We start from the raw sequence: 21,307 nt of genomic DNA, 5'->3' as shown, positions 1-21,307 counted from the left end.
AAAGTATTATAGACCTATATCATTGTTGAATGACTACAAACTATTTACCACTATTTTAGCAGAAAGACTTAAGTAGTCAAAGATTTTATTCATGAAGATCAAAGTGGTTTCTCACCCAAAAGACAGTTGAAAGACAATGTTAGAACTGTATCAGATATAATGGAATACTTGGATAAACACAATGAAAAACAAGCAGATCTAATTTTCTTGGATGTGGAGAAGGCCTTTGACAATATGAACTGGGTTTTTCCTGTTTGAAGTTTTGGAAAAGATGAGTTTTGGGGAGAATTTTATAAAATGGGTGAAATCAATCTACACTTCACAGAATGCTAAAATTATTGTTAATGGAGAATTAACTAAACCATGTGAGATTCAAAAAGGAACATGGCAAGGATGTCCGTTGTCACCGCTTCTTTTTATTTTGGTTTTGGAAGTTTTGAATACAGACATTAGACAGGAGAAAGGATTAGAGGCATAAAAACTAAAAAAGAGTCATACAAATGAACAACCTTCACAGATGATTTACAGTGCAATCCTATGGAGAGTTACTCCAGTCTAAGGCCATTGACTTCAATGGGCTTAGACCGGAGTAACTCTCCATAGGATTGCACTGTAAGTTTTAATCCTGGAAGATCCACTAGAGGGAATTGAAATATTGATGGAGAAGTTGACAGAGTTTGGTACTCTGGTAGGTTTCAAAATAAATGAACAGAAAACAAAAATGTGAACAAAAAATATGGATACTAAAAACCAGGAAGAATTGATGAAAGTAACAGATTTGAAGGTTGAAAAAAAGGTAAAATATTTAGGTATCATGCTGATGGGGATGAATTGTATCCTATTTCAAAATAACTGTTAAGTCATGGAAAGAAATTAAAAAGGTATGCTATGATGGGATAAAGTACAGTTGTCCTTGTTGGGGAGAATATCAGTTATCAAGATGAATGTTTTACCTAGGTTGTTATTTTTGTTCCAAACAATACCTTCAGAAGCACCATTTAAACAGTGGCAAAAGGATATTTTAACATTTATATAGTAAGGGTAAAAAAACAAGAGTTAAAAAATGTACAAGATGTGAAGGTGAGAGGCGGTCTAGGTTTACTGGACTTGAAGCTGTATTTCGCTGCCTTATGTCTAATGTGGATGAAGGAATGGATTCTTCTGAGAAATGAGAGGCTGACTTTGGAAGGTCATGACCTGAGATTTGGATGGCATACTTATTTGTGGTATGATAAAGTAAAGGTCAACATAGATTTCAAAAATCATTATATTAGGAGATCCATCTTGAGAATCTGGAACAAATATAAACTGAGATTATCACAGAAGATATCACTTTGGATTTCAACATAGGGAGCATTTTATATAGGTGAAATGACAACTGAACAGGGATGATTGACTTACGGAGATTTATTAGAGTTTTTAAAAATAATTTGAAAAATCAACATTACTTCGCTCTAAGTCCACTGATTTCAGTTGGCTTAGACTGAAGTAACTGCATAGGCTTGCACTGTAGAACTGCCTATGAATTCAAGAGAATACTTTGTCCTTCAACCAGTCACTCCTTAGTCAGGATGGAGTCTCTCTGACTAACAGTGCAAACCTAAGAAGAGTTACTCCTGTCTAAGCCCACTGAAATCAATGGCTGTAGACTGGAGTAACTCTGCTTAGGATTGCCCTGTAAATATCTCTTTTCGAGTTGGAGCATATGTCTCTTTCAGACGAGTGAATAAAACCTATGGAATTAGAAGTTAGAATCTTTGAAGTAATCATTAAGAGATTTCAAGGCAAACGTTAATATACAGGGCTTTTTTTCAGCTGGAACGCGGGGGAAAGGAGTTCCGGAACCTCTTGAAAATGGTCACATGGCTGGTGGCCCCGCCCCCTGATCTCCAGACAGAGGGGAGCTGGTGGCCCCGCCCCCTGATCTCCAGACAGTGGCACGGAGGGCAATCTAAACTCCCCTCTGTCTGGAGATCAGGGGGTGGGGCCACCAGCCATGTGACCATTTTCTCTGAGGGCAACCAACTGAGTTCCACCACCTCTTTTCCCAGAAAAAAAGCCCTGTTAATATGGAAAATGGCATCCAGTTATCTGAAGAAAGGAACTCTGTCTCTTGAAAGCTTACACCCTCAAAATCTTTTGGTCTATAAGCTGCCCCTGGACTCAAATCCTGCTATTCTACTGCAGACTAACATGGCTACCCACCTAAAAGCATCCAGTTGCAATATCATTGCACTCCATTATTAGCTGTAAAGTGTTAACATTTGGCAGTAGTTCCCTCTAAGCTTTGCAGTGCTGTGAGCTAAAAATCTACTTTGTGAGCCAAAACAACAACTTAAAGTTTTGAGTGCACCTCCCTTTTAAAAAAATTACACTCAAATTGTTTTGATTACAATCAAAACAATTTCACAATAAAAGCCATTAGGTGAAAGGGCCACAAAAATCAGAGTATACTTCTGTATAAAAATGGCTATGTCCATGCTGATTACAAAGGGGTAGTTGTATTAGTGTGTTGCTACAAAATAAAGCAGACACACAATGACACCTTAAAGACTAGCACATTTATTTCAAGATGAGCTTTTGTGAATCAATGCTTACTTCTTCAGCCTCCTTCTGCACCAAGGCCAAGTTAAATGATGCCTTCCCCATGGTGGTGGCTGAGGTGCTACCTCCTCTCCTCTGCTCTCTGGGGCTGAGGGGATCCTAGCGATTTCAGGCTGCGTAGGTCAGGCCAGACCCGATCACTCAGCTCTGCTCTGTTCCCCAGCTAGTGGCTGGAGGTGCTCTCTGGCACTACCCAGGGGGCCAAACCAGCCACAGCCAGGAAGGGAGGAGAGAAGTGGGATGAGGCTCCATCCCTGCTCCATCTCTATAGGGCCCACCTGCAGATGCTGGCTGAGTGGGAGGGCGGGGCCACCTGAGAGTTAGAATCTGTGAGCTACAGCTGAGAAGCTCTGAGCAGAGGAGTCAGAATCTGTGAGCGATTGCTCACGTGCTCACATTAGCGGGAACACTGAGTAGTACCTAAGTCAAAGAAACTTTGTAAAATTATGAAATCCTCTCTCAAGGAATACCAAAACAGAGAAAGATCCTCCAGCCCATGTTGCTGTTAACTGTGTGTGTTCTTTCTTTCTTACTTACTCTGTTCCTCTGATTTAATAGATCTTGACTTAGTAATATTATCAAACATGACGGGGAATATGAGGAAGAAAGGAAGAATTTAGGCCAGAGAAAATTAATACATAAACTGCAAAAGGGCTGCTTTCTTGTAGAGTGCCCGAATTCTCATGGCTTGAACTAAACATTTGGCTAAAATAATTAAATTTTCTACTCTTGACTCTGTTAATAATTTAAGAACTAAAATATCTACCGTATACTCTGTCCACTGTAATGTTAAGAGTTTGATCCATTAACTCTGTGTGTTCACAACATTACATCAGTCTTGGGTTGTCTGAATGTGTAACTGCAAAATAGAAGAGAGGCAGGGGCTCTGTTTACCTGCCTATGCTGTGCAATAGCTGTGATGGTGGGGTTTAATTCCCTGGGAGGGGTCATTTCCTTGCTTTATAGGGGCTTTTCCATCTGTGCATTAGATAAAGTGATTCTACCTAGGGCCACTGATGATTAGGTCAGGCAATTAAATGATAAGAAAGGGGAATTGTGCATTCTGTAAGTCTCTGATAAATGTTTGAAATAAACGTCAGTAACATGGGCAAACGAACACCAAGCAGCAAGACTTTAAAAAATACAATGTTTATCATTTTTGAGTCCTTAACATTAGGTATCAGAATAAGAAGGCAGCATAATTTTAACCAAGAGCACAGGTTAACAAATTGGGGGTTTTCCTCTTTTTAGAGCTACAGTGCCAACAACTTCCTTTCTGTGACACTGAGAGATCTCTGTCTTTTGGTGCTACACCTCTGAAGATGCCAGCCACAGCTGCTGGCGAAACGTCAGGAACTACAATGCCAAGACCACGGCAATACAGCCCGGAAAACCCACAACAACCAACTTCCTTTCTCCCTGTCCTGAAGTGGACTAGGGCAGTCTATAAAACACTGGCCTGGATTAAGGGAACAGAGTTGTCAGAAACATCACTAGCTGAAGAATTTGCTCCCCATTTATATGATTTGAGTGCTGTGGCAGCAAGTCTGTGAGAGAGGGGGAAGAGTGGAAAGGTGCCCCCCCCATTGGGTTGTACATTTGTGAAATTTAGAGTGCAGTCCTATGGAGAGTTACTCCAGTCTAAGCCCATTGACTCCAATTGTCTTAGACTGGAGTAACTCTGCATAGGATTGCACTGCTAGTGTTACCAACTCTGCCTTGAGAAATTTCTGGAGGGTTTGGGGGGGCAATGCCTGGGGGAGGGGGGTTGGGGGGGAGCTCAGCAGAGATGTGATGCCATAGAGTCAGCCCTCCGAAGCGGCTATTTCTTCCAGGGGAACTGATCTCTAGTCTGGAAATCAGATGTACTTCCAGGAGAATCTCAGGTCCCCGCCTTGAAGTTGGTAACCCTAGTGAAACTCTGTTGATTGCACTGTACTGTGTATTGTTGAATATGTAAAAAGTAACACAATGAACAGACTCAGGCTGCCTGCAAACAGCTGAAACAATTGGCGTAAAAAATTGCTTCCTGTGTGTAACTAGTGGATATACTGTCAGCCAAACCAGTGGGCATTCAACCATCCCCAATTCATAGTATACGTAAGTTCTAAGTCACTAATATAAAGAATTCATGTTAAAGGTCATGTCACTCACTGAAAGGAAATGTGTGGTCGTTATCCTCCCACGAAGGGTGTGGACACATATGAAACATGATCATGGGGACAGCAGCTTGTGGTTTCCTTTCTCCGGTTCTTAGTTCACGAGAGAAGAGGTGTCAGGGGCTAACCCGTGAGAAACCATGCAGTTTGCTTTAGAAACCCAGATCCATAATCGTCAATATGTGGCTGCAGTTGTGGGTACTCAGTGGGGAGCGGAAAGCACTCTGTATATGTTCAGAAGCATATCCTGCTACTGAAAACAGGCAGTGGTACAGTTATGTCATTATAGACTCTGGGCTTAACAGTTCCTTAGATGGCAATTAATATTTTGTTACGGAAGCTGCAGCTGTGTCTGGATGGAGCCTCCCTGGTGAATCCATTCGCTTAGAAGACCTTGAACTTCTGCCCCAAAGTCTAACCCTGGGGGCACCATTGAAAATGGTTCTGAACCCTGCTGCAACTTAATCCCTCTCTGTCCCTTCTTTGTGTAATCTATCCTAAACATCTTTCCTATCTACATGACACAGATTACCTTCCAAATGCAGTCAGTTACTTTAACCAGCGCCCAAGCCTTTAGGAGTCCTATCTTTTTAAAAAAAAATTACTTCATTTATACCCTGCATTTCTCCCCATTGAGGAACAAGGGTGGTTTACATAATTCTCCTTGCCTCTGTTTTATTCCCACAACAATCCTGTGAGGTAGGTTGGGCTGAAAGTGTGCATGATGGCCCAAGATTCAAACCTGCAACACCCAGATTCTAGTCCAACATTCTACCGCTACACCAAACTGGTTATTCTATTTTTTTTCTGCATCCCAGAACCCGAACAGGTTTTGTCTGAACGCCCTCAAATTCAGATATCCAATGGGTACACATATTTCTGCTGCTTATACTGAGAGGCAGTCAGGGCCGGGCTGGCAGCCACCTCGAGAGTTAAGGTGCCAGAGGGGGCGCCGGGGCAGGGGTGCGCACCACAGAGCTCAATTGCCCCATGCTGCTGCCGCCGCCACCAGCACACGGCTGTGGGCCAGGCGCGGCAGGCGGCCGGGGCGGCGCATGGAGCAACTGAACCGGAAGGCTGGGAGGACGCATGCGTGCCACCCTGGCCACCTGCTGTGCCTGGCTTGCAGCTGCTGCGCCCAGCCAGGAGCGCATGCTGGCAGTGGCAGCATGGGCCAACTGAGCAGGCAGCCTCCCAGCCCTTCTGCTCAGTTGCCCTATGCTGCTGCTGCCGCTGCCGCCACTGGCACACAGCTGCGGGCCAGGCGTGGCTGTTGGCTGGGGCGGCACATGGAGCAACTGAGCCAGAGGGCTAAGAGGACGCACGTGCGCTATCCCAAAGGCATGCCCTGCATGTGACATCACACGCAGTGATGTCATCACGCAGTCTGGGAACAACAGCCCTGAAGCTGCCTCAGGTGCCAGAAACACTGGCACCGGCCCTGGAGGCAGTGTTGTGTAGTGGTTAGAGGGTTGGAGATCCAGGTTCAAATCTGCACTTGCCATGAAACATATTCAGTGATAGGGTTGCCAGCCTCCAGGCTGGGCCTGGAGAACTCCTGGAATTACAACTTGCCTTCACACTACAGGCATCAGTTCCTGTGGAGAAAATGGCAACTCCAGAGGGTGGGCTTTATGGTATCACATCCTTGCTGTGCTCTCTCCCCTTCCCAAATTCCACCCTCCCCAAGCTCCACCTTCAAATCTCCAGGAATTTCCCAGCCAGAAGTTGGCAACCCTGTCATTGGATGACTTTGGGTCAGTCATTTTTTTCTCAGCCTAACCTTTGTTAGAATAAAATGGAGGAGGGAAAACCATGAGACACTTGGAGGAACAGTACACCAAATAAATACTGTTCTGAGAAATGTAGCTGCAGTATGTTTTTAAGCCCAATTTATTCAATTATTTAAGAAAATAATTGTGATATCCACTAATGAATGCTTTATGGGATCGATGCTAGAGAACTCTGTTGCTTGAAACTTCCTTATAGTCCAGTGGTCTCATGCTGGACAACTAAGGAAGGGAAGTGGCATGTATGTTTGCCATGTATTTTGGATATTTTGGATATTCGTACTTTAATCAATTTAATTTAATTTAATTTTAATTTATTACATTTATATTCTGCCCTCCCTGCTTACCATAATATTTCTATAGTGTTGCGGTACCACGTTACCAGAATTTTTTTTTTCCTTGCAAGAATAAATTCACTTCCACTTACATGGACGATTAACGGGCCAAGAAAGAGGATTCAGAGTTTGTATCTGTGATAATTCTTTGGTAGAAACAATCATGCATTTCTTCTTTTTCTCTATAACTTATTCGGATCTGAGAAGAAAATTTCTGGATCCTCATCTGAATAAGAAGCCTGTTCATTCTTTTAATTATCATTTAATGACTCTGTGAGCGGACCTGGATTTTAATATAACATTAGATGTATGTAAATATATAGTTGCTGCAATCAAACGTTGAGTGATTCCGCACACGTTGGATAATGCACTTCCAATCCTCTTTATAGATCATTTGGAATGGATTTTTTTGTGTGCAGAACAAAAAATCCACCTCAAACGATTGATAAAGTGCATTGAAAGTGCAATATCCAACGTGTGCAGAATCAGCCATTGTCTATTTTTATGACTAACAGCAATAACTTTTTAGATATATTGCTGTCTTTTTCTGGTTGAACAGCCTATTGGCTTTAAGGCCATCTTTAAGACCTAGATGGGATAAGAAGATTTATTTCTTTTATTTTATTTGTACCCTGCCTTTCTCCCCAATGGGGACCCAAAGCAGCTTACATCCTTCTCCCCTCCTCCATTTTATCATCACAACCCTGCGAGGTAGGTTATGCTACCATGGCAGAGTGGACAATTGAACCTGCATCACCCGGATTCTAGTCTGTCATTCTGGACACTATACCACACTGGCTCTTAACAGCTCAGAAATCGCGCATACCAGAGCACACATCTACAGTAATGAGCATATTTTGAACGCATGCTTTCTACCCTGCCAGACGAATTGTCTATCAAGGTTAGTGTTGTCTGCTCTGACTAGCAGCAGTTCTCCAAGGTCTTTCACATCAAATGTAACCTAATCCTTGTTATTGGTCCAGAGGAGTTAGCCGTGTTAGTCTGTAGTAGCAAAATCAAAAAGAGTCCAGTAGCACCTTTAAGACTAACCAATTTTATTGTAGCATAAGCTTTCGAGAATCACAGTTCTCTTCGTCAGATGCATGGAGGGCAGAAAGAAACTGGTCAAATATAGAGGAGGAGAGGGGAGGGGAGGAGGAGAGGAGGGATGTAAACAACTCCTTTGATATGAAGATGCAGGCAGCTCCTTTTGATGTGGGGATCAGTTTGCTTGTGTAAAGGTTCAAAGGAGTTTGCCGTGTTAGTCTGTAGTAGCAAAATCAAAAAGAGTCCAGTAGCACCTTTAAGACTAACCAATTTTATTGTAGCATAAGCTTTCGAGAATCACAGCTCTCTTCGTCAGATGCATGGAGGGCAGAAAGAAACTGGTCAAATATAGAGGAGGAGAGGGGAGGGGAGGAGGAGAGGAGGGATGTAAACAACTCCTTTGATATGAAGATGCAGGCAGCTCCTTTTGATGTGGGGATCAGTTTGCTTGTGTAAAGGTTCAAAGGAGTTTGCCGTGTTAGTCTGTAGTAGCAAAATCAAAAAGAGTCCAGCCGCACCACCAAGACCATACTTGTTATTGGAGATGCCAGAGATTGAACCTGGAAACTTCTGCATACAAAGCAGAGGCTCTTCCATTGAGCCACAGGCCCTTCCCAGAGGTTGGTTGTTTCATTTGGTATGTTCTTGGTCATGAATATTACTAAATACATCACAATAGATGTTGTCATTGTTTGAGCTGTACAGGCCCGATACCAGTGAGTTCTAATAATAAATAACCTATTTCCAGCTTCTATATTACGATCAGGGAGAGTGCCAATGTAAAAACCAGACAGCTGAGCATTTCTGTTTTCTTCATGTGGTTGTAACAGGAAATGAAATTTCTTCTTCCTCTTGGAAAATCCAAGAGCTGAGAAATGAGATGGGTTGAGCAACAAAGCTCATTGCTTCACGGCACAGGCAGAACTGCAAATCAGCTCACGAACACTCTTCCGATCTAACTCCTCTTCCATCAAACCCAAGATGTTTTCCCCTTCCCCATTCTTTCACCTTGGTTCTCCAAGTGCCTGCTTGCAGTGGCACCAATCGGAGGGCATGCATAGGGTCATAGCTGCCTACCAACCATCAGTGGTATAGGTGGTGACTGCCATCACTGCCTGGACCCAGCTGGCCATGTCGCAGGTCCAAAATGGAAGTAATGTGTGTATCTTGCTTGGGGCAACAAAATACCTTGAAACATCTCCTGATAATAGATATGAATATCATGAAGTGGCCATCAAAAGGAATTGTGTCTCTCCCGTCCTTGCATGAGCTCTAGCTCCATTCATGGAAACCATCGGCCCTGTGCACACATTATAATGCAAGCACACACGTCCTGCATTAGATAGGTACATCTGATTGTAAGGAAGAGACAAATCAAACCGGGGACCAGAACCTGGGTAAATATTGGCCATAATAGATGTGTTAATTCACACAGGCATTGAATTTAAGAATTATTCAAAAGTAAAATTTCTATGTTCTAATTCTTACCTTACACAGAGAGGGTAAGTGGGCACGAGCTTGCTGGCCCAGCCCCCTGGTTATGAGCTCAGGGTTTACATGTACACACCCTCCCTTGTGATTTAGGATTCCCAAACTCTTGCTACCAGCATGCCCTTTCTGTTGCTGCTCATCTGGCAGGCCAGAGGAAAATTAACAGGAGGCAATAGCTCATGCCGTAATATGCTGAAGTAACTTCACATACAACCGGAAGCGATGTCAGTGCATCACCAGTGGTGCTCTAGCATCTTGAAAAATCCCTATGGATAAACCTTAGAGTTTTGCCTGAATGTTAGAGCATGCCAGTAACACTCTGACATCACTTCCAGTCTCATAGGAAGTGACATCAGCACATCACCATTGACGTCATTATGTCACCAGCAAGGGCCCCCACTGCCTCTGTGAGTCTTCTGCTACCATGATCAGGGCCCTTGTTTTCCAAATGTTTCTGATCAAGGGGAGGGAGTGTATGTGCATTCTCATTTCCTTTGCCCATAGGCAGGGCTTTTTTCTGGGGAAAGAGGTGGTGGAACTCAGTGGGTTGCCAGCACAGGGGGCAACTCTTGGCAGGAGGTGGTGCCCCTGTACCACATGCATGTGCGCAAAGTGTGTGTACGCTCCCAGGACCACACAATGACATCACTTTGGGTCAGCTGGAACAAGGGGGGAGGTTTTTAAAGTTTAAATTGCCCTCAGAGAAAATGGTCACATGGCCCCGCCCAATGATCTCCAGACAGAGGGGAGTTTAGATTGCCAATCTAAACTCCCCTCTTTCTGGAGATCAGGGGGCGGGGCCACCAGCCATGTGGCCATTTTCAAGAGGTTCTGGAACTCCGTTCCACCGTGTTCCAGCTGAAAAAAAGCCCTGCCCATAGGTGCCATGTTCATGAACCAGCAAACGTGGACAGGGGAAGGCAGTGTCAGGATCATGTGTAGAGGACTCATGTGTTCCCTGCACTGGGCTATTACACAAAAGGGAAGAGGGCTGGTCGCTACTTCTTTACCTTGAAGCTGTAGCCTCCCACACGGCATCCTCTTGTGTTCCCAGGGACTCTCCAGCCTTCAGATACAGCTTTTGGAGGGGTATAGAAGGCAGCAGTAGCAAAGGGGAAGATGTGAAGGTGTGGAGAACTGTATTTGTCTGTTTACTGTTCACAGGATAAAACCCACTACATTAGTCAATGGGCAGTTTGCTTTGACAGATAAATTGCCTTGTTCAAATAATAAACGTGCCCTGTCTGTGCTAGCTGATCAGTCATTTCATAGAGCTTAAGCTATCAAGGTGAATGCCAATTTACCTTGCAATCTAAACCCTGTGCAAAGAAAGGAAGCTCGCAGACTTAATGCGCGGGCTGTGTTGCTGCTGAGGGCCAGGTGGAAGTGGAGGCATGGACAAAGGTGGAAGAGGATGAACATCTGGAGGCCTCTTCCGAAGGGGGTGCAACATGGGTGGCGCCATTCCAGTGACGCTGTGGCAGGAGCAGGATGATTTTCCTGCCCACCCACCCACCGTGCAACCATGGCGGCCGTGGGCCTGTCACAACTTTAAGGGTTTGGCGGTTTTGAGGCATTGGGCCAGATCCTCAATAGGGTGAGTGCAGCAACCGGGCGGCTCACCCCTGCGGAAAAGGGAGGCAAGGCCCAACCAGCATGGCTGGTGGCAGAACACAGCTTGCCATCCCATGGGGACTAACAAGGTAAACCTAGTATATAAACTGTAGCAATAAAGAGGGGACACCCCCAACTAGGTCAAGAACTTATAAGAAAGTATTCACTCCAATTCTTCAAAGTGGCAAATGCTCACACTTTATACAATACATATTATCATTGTCACCAACTAATTCATATTACATGAACAATAACTCAAGGACACGACTCCGGAAAACTAAAGTAGGGTAAATAATTAAAGTCCATTTATAGTAATGCTCTTGCCTTTTTCTCTTTTGCAGCTTGTGCTTATCAGTGGTTGCCAACGGAAGAAGAGTTGGCAATCCCACACAGACGCCCAAACCAGGGCCGGCTATTTCAAACGCTGATTTTCGTCCCACAGACTTCCTCAGGGGCGTTAATCTGTTAATCTGGATTGCCAACTCTTCTTCCGTTGGCAACCACTGATAAGCACAAGCTGCAAAAGAGAAAAAGACAAGAGCATTACTATAAATGGACTTTAAATACTTATCCTAACAAAACACTCTATACTCGACAATAGCCTTGCAGAGAAGATTAGCACATCAAGCACCAATCCATGCGCAAAAGAACCTCCTCAGGATACAGTGAAGCCTCCCGCCATTAGCATTCCACACCCTGGGAAACTCTTACAGGATGACTCAGCTCAACCCCACCCCTCCTGAGTAGATACAAATGACCTGCCAACATCTTTTCCACACTGTGACACTGAGAGATCTCTGTCATTTGGTCTCTTTCCACATTCACCCACTATCCGCATGTTTATCGGATATCTTCCGTTTGCCTCCAATCCGCGATTTTTTCCTCTTCGTTCACATTCCTGCTTCCAATCTGTCTTTCTCACGTGTTCCTCCGGTCACATGGCCGCTCGAAAACCACTTTTTGGGCGGGACCTTTTTTCCCAGCCCATTTTTTAAAAAAATTTTGAGCGCACTTTTCCGTTATTTCGATCTTGCCTTATAAAGAAACATCATTGAAGATAATGATGCCTCTCTTTCCCCCACTGACAGCACTGATGGCTCTCTCCCGTTTCTTTTTTGGAAATTTGGAAGCATGTGGGAAGCTTTCGTGGGCATTTCCTATGCAGGACAGTTCAGTGCCTGAATTTTACTGAAGTTTCACTTCCTTGGAGTGTCATTATTTCGACATTTCATAATTTCAATATTACAGTAATATAAAATTAAAAAAATAACAGTTAAAAAGGAAGTTTCGTGAGTCCGTTCTGAGGATGGATTCACCCCAAAATGATTTTTCAAACTACCAGATTTGATTCAGAAACAGCATAATCAATAAATCCAATGCTATGAAGTCAAAAACAGTCTTTTGCAGACTACGGAGCACTTGCAAGTTGAATCAGCCAATAGGGACTCTCGGAACGGCCGGAGAGACAGGAAGGGGGGGGTGGTTTTTAAAAAAAACGTGTAAATTGCGCATTGGCCCGTTCACAGCCACCATGAAACTCCCGTTGAAAACCTGTGTCCACATATTCGGGAGAAATGCAAATGAAATGCATCTGTTTAATGAGGTAATGTGACCGGCACTCGGGATTGCATGGGGAATGTGGATTTGCCCCTTGAGATTGTTCATGTAATATGAATTAGTTGGTGACAATGATAATATGTATTGTATAAAGTGTGAGCATTTGCCACTTTGAAGAATTAGAGTGAATACTTTCTTATAAGTTCTTGACCTAGTTGGGGGTGTCCCCTCTTTATTGCTACATCCCATGGGGACTAGCATTGGGCTGGAGTGGAGACCAGCATTGGGCTGGAGTGTTATGCATCGAACAGCACGTGCGCCTGTTGATGCCAACGGTGGATCCATGCCCATGTGTCTGGCCACTGCTCCAATCTGCTGTAATCAATAAAGTTGTGGCCGTTCCAACCATACAGAGGTGTCTGCGTATCATTCACCAGAACCTAGCCGTAATAGCACTAAAGTGGCTAAAGCTCAGCTCTGAAACTTGTATATAATGCACATACAGAAATATACAGGCTGGCATGATGTACAAATCCCACTGGGAAATACATGTGCTCTTATTTTGCATCATTTGTTCTACTTGGCCAATCATAAGAAGGGGAAATACTCTGAAACCCTTCCTCCAGCGACTGAAAACTTTTTCAGCCCTCCCTCTGGCTTCTGAGGTTTCACCAGAATTGCTCTAAGAGCATCTAGCATTTCACAGCCGTAGGTAAAATTTATTTGCTCACTTCATTTATACCCTACTTTTCTCCCCAACGGAGACCAAAAGTGGCTTACAATATTCTCCCTTTCTCCATTTTGTCCTCACAACAACCCTAGGAGGTAGGTTATGCTGGGAATGTGTGACAGTTCCAAAGTCACCCAGCAATCTTCTATGGCAGAGTCAGGATTCAAACCTGTGTCTCCCAGATCCTAGTTTGACGCTCTAACCACTAAATTGCAATGGCTTCGAAGCAGAATATTTTATTTTAAAAAATGAATGAGGGAGACACTCAAATGTCTTTATTTCTACAGCTAGCACCACGTCCTGAACTTTTATTTTGTTGTCATGGAACTGAAGCAAACATGCAGCCCTAAGTATAGTTACCATTGTTACTAATTGCTGATTCTGGCTGGCATAAGAAATTTCTCTTGTAGACTGCCACAGCAGGCTGAGCAGATGCTGTTATTTTAATTTGTTTGAAACTAGGGTAGCATGTTCAACACCTGGAAACCAATGTGGGTGGTACTCTCAGAAGACGGAATTGAATTTTTTAAGAAGAAGACAGACAACAGTCCAAAAGGAATGATCCCTTTGAAGGGAAGCGCTCTCACAAGTCCTTGTCAGGATTTTGGAAAGAGAATGGTAAGTGTATATGAATATACTTCCTGAATATATTTCCTGAATATGCTGAAGAATGCAGGCAGTGTTAGAGTTGTTCCCTAGGTGCCTCTGGATTCAAATCCTGCTGTTTTACCGCAACCAACACAACCTACCTGAAAAAATAAATAAACTGGTCACCCAGTTACCATTATCTGTTGTGGTTTAGACTTTTGACAGCTTCATGGAACTCTACTGAGAGAATGTGTTGATGGTGGTGCCACAAACCCACATCCAACTCAGGCTTAGGCTGACCTTCCCCTACCCTGAGGTAAAACTTCTCCTCTTTAAGCCTATGAAGCTGTATACTGGGCTGGGAAGCCTCTGGTAGCGTGGTTGATGTTAAGCTTCAACTTTCCTTCCTGTCCCACCTTTAAGAAATATTAAAAATGGTTACCCAGCCAAGTCTTAGTAGGGAACAGATCAGGGGGTTTGCGCTTCCCTTTAGCAGAAACTGGCACACAAGGCTTGGGGAGGTTCAAAAGGTAACAGGTTTATTTAGAGTAGGTTAAAGTCAAAAGGCAGGTGGGCAGGTGTTTGAACTGAAGAAACAGAAAGGTTTTTGTACAGGAACTTCACTGGTGTGAGGCACAAAACACTTGGTATAACACTAGGTTGCTGGCTTCGTTCAGAGGTTGACACTGCTTCACAGATGCTACACTTTATATACTCGAACACAAACACAGCACGACTTTCCCCCCTCTCCAGACTTGAGGGTGCGCCACTGAGACAAACCCTTCCTAGATACTGGGCAGGCATTATAGTTATGAGCTATAGCCCTGTTCCTGGCACTGAAAGGGAGACTCCTCTCTACCCACTTCCTTGGCCCTCTATAATCCCCAGATCTCTCAAGTCTAAGCAGGAGTTAGTGCTGGTTTTCCCCACTTTAGTCCTAGGACTAAAAGTGTTTCACAAACATTATTTCCTCTCACAGAGGATGCTCTGGCTGACCCTCTCTGGTCTAAAGCCAGGCGCCAACTCCTTTTCACTCCCTTGTTTTCTCTCCAACCCCAACTAACAGCTTCCCCAACATTCCCTCCCCAACTGCCATATCAGGCTAGCCCTGGGGGGGTGGGAAGGAAACATGTCAATCATACTTTCACTTCTGGAAATCTCAGCCTCTGAAGCTGAGGGCCAAGCTACACATGATGAATGACACTTCAACGGCAAGTGGATTGAGTGGAGGGCAAGTGAACAGGGAGAAATACACTTGCTATTCAAGTGTCATTCGTCATGTGTAGCTTGGCCCTGAGTCTGTCACAGGTAGAGAGTGCCCTCAAGTCATAGCTGACTTATGGAGACCCCTGCTGGGGTTTTTATGGCAAGAGACTAACAAAGGCAGTTTGCCACTGCCTACCTCTGCAACCCAAGTCAGATCAGATTCAGATTACTTTATTACAGCACTTAGCCAGTACATTTACCATAGAAGTTTAAGGCAACCCAAGTCTTTATTGGAGGTCTCCCATCCAATTACTAACAGAGGCAGACCCTGCTTAGCTTCTGAGATCTGACGAGATCAGGCTCACCTGAACTATCCAGGTCAGGGCCCACTGAGAGAATACCATACCAAATTTGGGGGGGCAACCTAGATAACAAGGAGGCAGCTTTTCCATCTCGGAAATCTTTGCCATTCAGTGTGAGTTAGTGACTGATGGAATTGTTATCAACTAGATCATCTTGTCCTTCCGCCAGGAGGAAGAAGAAAAGCCTAAGGATATAACTGTTGTAGAACCAGGAGTACGTGAGAGGAGTATTTAAAAAAAAAAAACCAGGCGAGCAGGAAAGAGAAGAAATTGGCTCTTAGCAGCCTGCATTTCAATAGCTGGCTTTGGCTTAGCTGTTGTTAGGGAGAAGTTGTTCCTGGCCATCGTATGTACTAGAGCATATGGAAGTTCTAAATCACAAGGGGGAAACTTGCTTCGAATCCAGCACAGACACCAGACAGCAAGGCTCAAAATGACATTTCCCCCCCACCCCGCCAAGCAATTCAGGCAGATGGTGAAGATCCGCTACTTGAAAATCAGCTCACACCAGTTTCGAACCCCACCTCCTGTACAAACACAGCTGACTCAGCACTGGTGCCGTGGCTTTCCCCCCAAAACATTTTGCACTTCACAGTAAAATGGAAGTGAGAAAAAATATGATACACTGCTGTTTTTCTTTTTAAAAGGCACAACTGTGAAACTTCAAACGGTAATTTTTTTAAAAAAAAATCGGTTTTGTACGTGGTCAGGAAAGCCATTTGTTGCACCTGTTTTCTTTGCTTTTGACTGGCAAGCAGAACGTGCACTGAACTGGCAGGTGTTCAAGCATCCCTAAAACTAGCCTTGTCTAGACTGAACTGGTTTTGTGATCTTGCCCCATTCAGTTCAGTAAAGGCATTGCTGCTGTCTTGAGTGGTGAGTGGATGGTGTCCGTAGATTTCAATGGACCTAGAAGGAGAGAGAGAATGATGCTTATTAGCCTTCTTTTCCCCCTGACTGGGAACCCAAAGCGGCTTCTCACATCATTCCCCCTCCTCAGTCCCCACAACAACAACCTTGTGAGGGTGGGTTAGGCTGAGAGATTGGGATGAGCCCAAGGCCACCTGGCGAGCTTCCGTACTTGAGCAAGGGGTTTGAACCTGGTTGTTCCAGGTCCTAGTCCAACATTCCAACTTAGCATGGCACTGTTGTTGTCTGTTCCCACTACTTGGCAGTGTCTCCCAAGCTTGGTCAATGTCCCTGGGTTTTTTTGGATGCTGTACTTCATTGTTTGTTAATTGGTATATAAATTGCATGTTGTTGTTTTTGTTGTTGTTAAGTTAACATCAGGGCTTTTTTTCAGCAGGAACGCGGGGGAACGGAGTTCTGGAACCTCTTGAAAATGGTCACATGGCTGGTGGCCCCGCCCCCTGATCTCCAGACAGAGGGGAGTTGAGATTGCCTTCCACGCTGCTGAGTGGCATGGAGGACAATCTAAGCTCCCCTCTGTCTGGAGATCAGGGGGCGGGGCCACCAGCCATGTGACCATTTTCTCCGAGGGCAACCCACTGAGTTCCACCACCTCTTTTCCCAGAAAAAAAGCCCTGGTTAACATCAATTGTGCTACAAAATCTGAGCCCAGTAGCACCTTAAAGACCAACAAAATTTCCAGAGTATGAACTTTTGAGAGTCAAAGCTCTCTTCGTCAGATATAAGGTATCTCTGTTCTGACCAGGTATCTGATGAGTCGAGCTCTGACTCTCGAGAGCTCACTCTCTGGAAATCTAGTTGGTCTCTAAGGTGATTCTGGACCTGAATCTTGCTCTTCTACTGTGGACCAACGTGGCTACTCGCCTGAAACTGTCCTACAAAATGAATTCTTCCCTACTGCTGCAATGGATCAATGTTAACTGTTACAAAATCTATTCTAGTTCGTTGTCAAGTTCACAACCTCCAAACAACAAGACCACTTCTTCCAAGCCTCCCATCTCGAGGAAAGGGATGCCTGGGTGAAAGATTTCAGGAAAGCCATTAAGTGCATCGAGGGAGGCAAAAGGTTTTCCAGGAAATCTACTAGGAAATCGATCAAGCTGCCTTCATCTATCAACCTGGGGTAAGTTGATTGAAAGATCCCTTGACTTCATTCCAGCACTCGTCGGCGGTGGGGCTGTACATACGTGTGCTTTGACATAAATGTGCTTTGACATGGTAAAATAAGCATTTCAGAAGTATTAACAATTAAGTGGAGCTGCCATTCTTTCACTCTCTTAGAAAATAACTACCTGTAATGCATATATGCGCATAAAACAGCATTGCTGTTTATTTGGGGGGGGCGGAATTAAAGCCACTTTGAGAGGCAGAAATTTAAAATGGAGAGGCATGTGTCTGTGTCAGCCATTTCTTTGCCCCAAAGTGCATCCCCCAAAGTGTTTTTACACCCACAATGCAACTTGAAGCTGCAGGAGAATAGAGTTACCAACTTCCAGGTGGAGTCTGGAGAGCTCCTGGAATTTTGACTGATCTCTAGACTGCAGAGATCTGTTCCTGTGGAGGAGATGGCAGTTTTGGAGTGCGGGCTTTATGGCATTATACCCTGCCCTCCCCCGGCTCCACCCCCCCAAATCTCCAGGAATCTCCCAACCTGGAGATGGCAGTCTTAGGAGAGGGTTAAGCACTTCCCCTAGCTGCTCCCATCCAGACTCCTTCCTCCTAGTTCCAGAGGAGTTAGCCGTGTTAGTCTGTAGTAGCAAAATCAAAAAGAGTCCAGTAGCACCTTTAAGACTAACCAATTTTATTGTAGCATAAGCTTTCGAGAATCAAGTTCTCTTCATCAGATGCATGATCTGATGAAGAGAACTTGATTCTCGAAAGCTTATGCTACAATAAAATTGGTTAGTCTTAAAGGTGCTACTGGACTCTTTTTGATCTTCCTCCTAGTGTTTCTTTTTTAAAAATGAGAAACATAGGATCAGGGCTTTTATTCAGGGGGAACGTGGGGGAACAGAGTTCTGGAACCTCTTGAAAATGGTCACATGGCCGGTGGCCCCACCCCCTGATCTCCAGACAGAGGGGAGTTGAGATTGCCGTGCTGAGAGGTGCAGAGGGCAATCTAAACTTCCCTCTGTCTGGAGATCAGAGGGCGGGGCCACCGGCCGTGTGTCCATTTTCTCCAAGGGCAACCCACTGAGTTCCACCACCTCTTTCCCCAGAAAAAAAGCCCTGGTTAGGATGATACCACATGTTTGCTCTTCATGTTACATCCTCATTTCTTGACTTGCCAACGATTACCGCTGTTGAGCGGATAGATAGGTCTGAGTCCTCCTAACTAGCTAAAGATGTTACGCTCCTCCAAACCGAAAAGACCACTGAGAAACTAGACATTGTGTCAATCCTCGTAAGGCACTCCCTTGCTCTAGTCAGAATATACTCTTGCATTTTGATAGGTTTATATTTCAGACACTGTTTAAAATAAATATATCTAAACTGGAGTTGCTTGTTAATACATCTTCCTTAGTTATAAAACTTCCTGGTTAGGCAGGTACTAGAATGCAGAAGACACTGGGGAAAAGCTGGAGCAGATCTACTCAATAGTAAATCCCATTTTATTCAATGGGGCTTACTCCTGAAAAAGTATTCTTAGCTCATATGCTGCAGTCAGGGCTTTTTTTCAGCTGGAACGCAGTGGAACGATGTTCTGGAACCTCTTGAAAACGGTCACATGGCTGGTGGCCCCACCCCCTGATCTCCAGACAGAGGGGAGTTGAGATTGCCCTCCACGCCATGGCGTGGAGGGCAATCTGAACTCTCCTCTGTCTGGAGATCAGGGGGTGGGGCCACCAGCCATGTGACCATTTTCTCCGAGGGCAACCCACTGAGTTCCACCACCTCTTTTCCCAGAAAAAAGCCCTGGCTGCTCATCAACCTGGGAGCCTGACCCAGTAGGTCCAGGTACTTAAAATGAGGTAAACCCAAATATCTCGTGCTATGATCAGCGAAACCCTAAATGCTGGAAATAATAGGGTTTTCCTGATACATTTTAGAAGGGAATTAGACCCTGAGGGTGGATGCAGTGGTTTGGGGCTGTACCAGTAATTATAGCACAAGTTAAAGTGTTTCTCTAATAATCCCTCACTTCTGTCTCTGAACAGTACTTTGTATCTCTCAATGAAAGACCCTGAGAAAGGAATAAGAGAAATGAAGCTGGAAAAAGACAAGAAAATTTTCAATCATTGCTTTACAGGTACTGAGCCCTTGTCTCCTTTTAAAAAGCCTCAGGAAACAGATACTTGTCTAGTGACCCCTTGTTAGGTGCCAATCCACACATTACACAGGGGAAAACCAAGAGCACCCCCTCCCGTATGTACCATGATCCTAACCTGGACTGAACACTGTGTGGTGGGAACTGAGGAGAACATATCGAAGACACAGTGTAGGGACCCCAGACCCAACCTCTGTACTTCATTACATGTAAATCAGCAATTAGCTCAATCTATAATACAAGTTTTTGATACTGTAGTATGTCTGAACTTGCTTTTCGATAACAAGTTTTCAAAACAGTCAGCCAGTTTTATAAATTTTCGCCGTATTTTACCTCAAATATTTTCCCCTAGGTCACTGTGCTCTGAATTGTTATTGACACTCAGTGAACTAATGTGAATGGAACTAATGGGCGGGGGGTGTTATATATTTTCCTCATTTTGTGAGTATGCATATATACTCTTTTATGTTTTTTGTAACTTGTTTCTTTGTTTAAAAAAAATTCTTCTCATCATATGTTGTTTTATAAATCCAGTATCCTTTTTACTGATGAAACATAGAACCATAGGGTTGGAAGGTACCTCTAGGGTCATCTAGTCCAACCCCCTGCACAATGCAGGAAATTCACAAATACCACCCCCAAACAGTATGTGATTGACCAAATATATATACCCTACAATAGAGTATGTTGTTGATTTTTGATTGAAATTGTATTTTATTATTTTCAGTTGACAGAATAGTTAATGAATTACCATCAAATCACCATATAAACATGCCTATTATACCAATATAGTATCCATTAACAACTAATGAGATTGTTTATGCTAAGTCCTCCCCTCATATCCCTTCTCCCCCCCCCCCTGTAGTTAAGTGAACTTTTGTTTTTTATCTATCTTGTAAGTTGCCTGTGTGGTAGAAAGGCAGATAATACATGGTTTAAATAAATAATACAGTAGGACACATTATTTGATAACGAGCAAAACATCTTTAAAGTCCTCAGGAGGTAACTTCCTGCTATTTATCCGCTCATGTTCATGAAAGCCAATGTGAATTAAGCACAGTGATAAAGAAAAAAAGCAAATAATTTCATGCATTTCTAAAGTACAAAATACTTTGCAGCCATTATCTCACTCACTCTCACAAGAACCCCATGAATAGGGAAATGTCTTTCTCTTTTACCGATAGAGAAATGAGGCTTACAAGCTGTGTCTGAATAAGCGTATTCATAGCTAAGCGCAGGGCTCATTTTGAGGGGGAACATGCAAGAATGCGAATCCGGCAGTTCCCCAAAGAGGTCACATGTCAGGTGGTCCCGCCTACCTGACTCTCGGCCATTTTGGGCCCGTTTCAGCCTAGGTTGGGGCCGAAACAGCCCAGATCGAGCCTCTGATGGGTGGTAGATCACTCTCCCACTCAGCAGTGCCCCAGTCCTGATCATTTTGGGCCCCTTTTGGGCCATTTTCAGCCCTTTTTTGCCATTTTGGGCCCAATTTCGGCCCTGAATGGCCAGGATTGGGTCCAAAACAGCCAGGATAGGTGATGTCAGGGGGTGTGGCTTATGCAAATCAGTTATGCTAATAACACACTTCCTATGATGGCAAGGGGTGTGGCATATGCTAATGAGTTG

At 44.2% G+C, this 21,307-nt stretch overlaps 1 protein-coding gene across 1 annotated transcript in view; it reads left to right on the top strand.

Annotated features, from left to right (window-relative positions):
• The window catches only part of PLEK (pleckstrin), a 42,087-nt gene that overhangs the window by 9,043 nt on the left and 11,737 nt on the right, over positions 1-21,307 (top strand). Inside the window, exons 2-4 of the mRNA XM_054984367.1 lie at positions 13,790-13,945; positions 17,355-17,536; positions 19,572-19,663. Coding sequence (XP_054840342.1) covers positions 13,790-13,945; positions 17,355-17,536; positions 19,572-19,663 — 430 coding nt within the window. The remainder of the gene's footprint in view (positions 1-13,789; positions 13,946-17,354; positions 17,537-19,571; positions 19,664-21,307) is intronic.

The sequence above is a fragment of the Eublepharis macularius genome, chromosome 1 (assembly GCF_028583425.1).
Source record: "Eublepharis macularius isolate TG4126 chromosome 1, MPM_Emac_v1.0, whole genome shotgun sequence".
NCBI classification, from domain to species: domain Eukaryota; kingdom Metazoa; phylum Chordata; class Lepidosauria; order Squamata; family Eublepharidae; genus Eublepharis; species Eublepharis macularius.
This window is presented reverse-complemented; position numbering and strand designations above follow the sequence as displayed.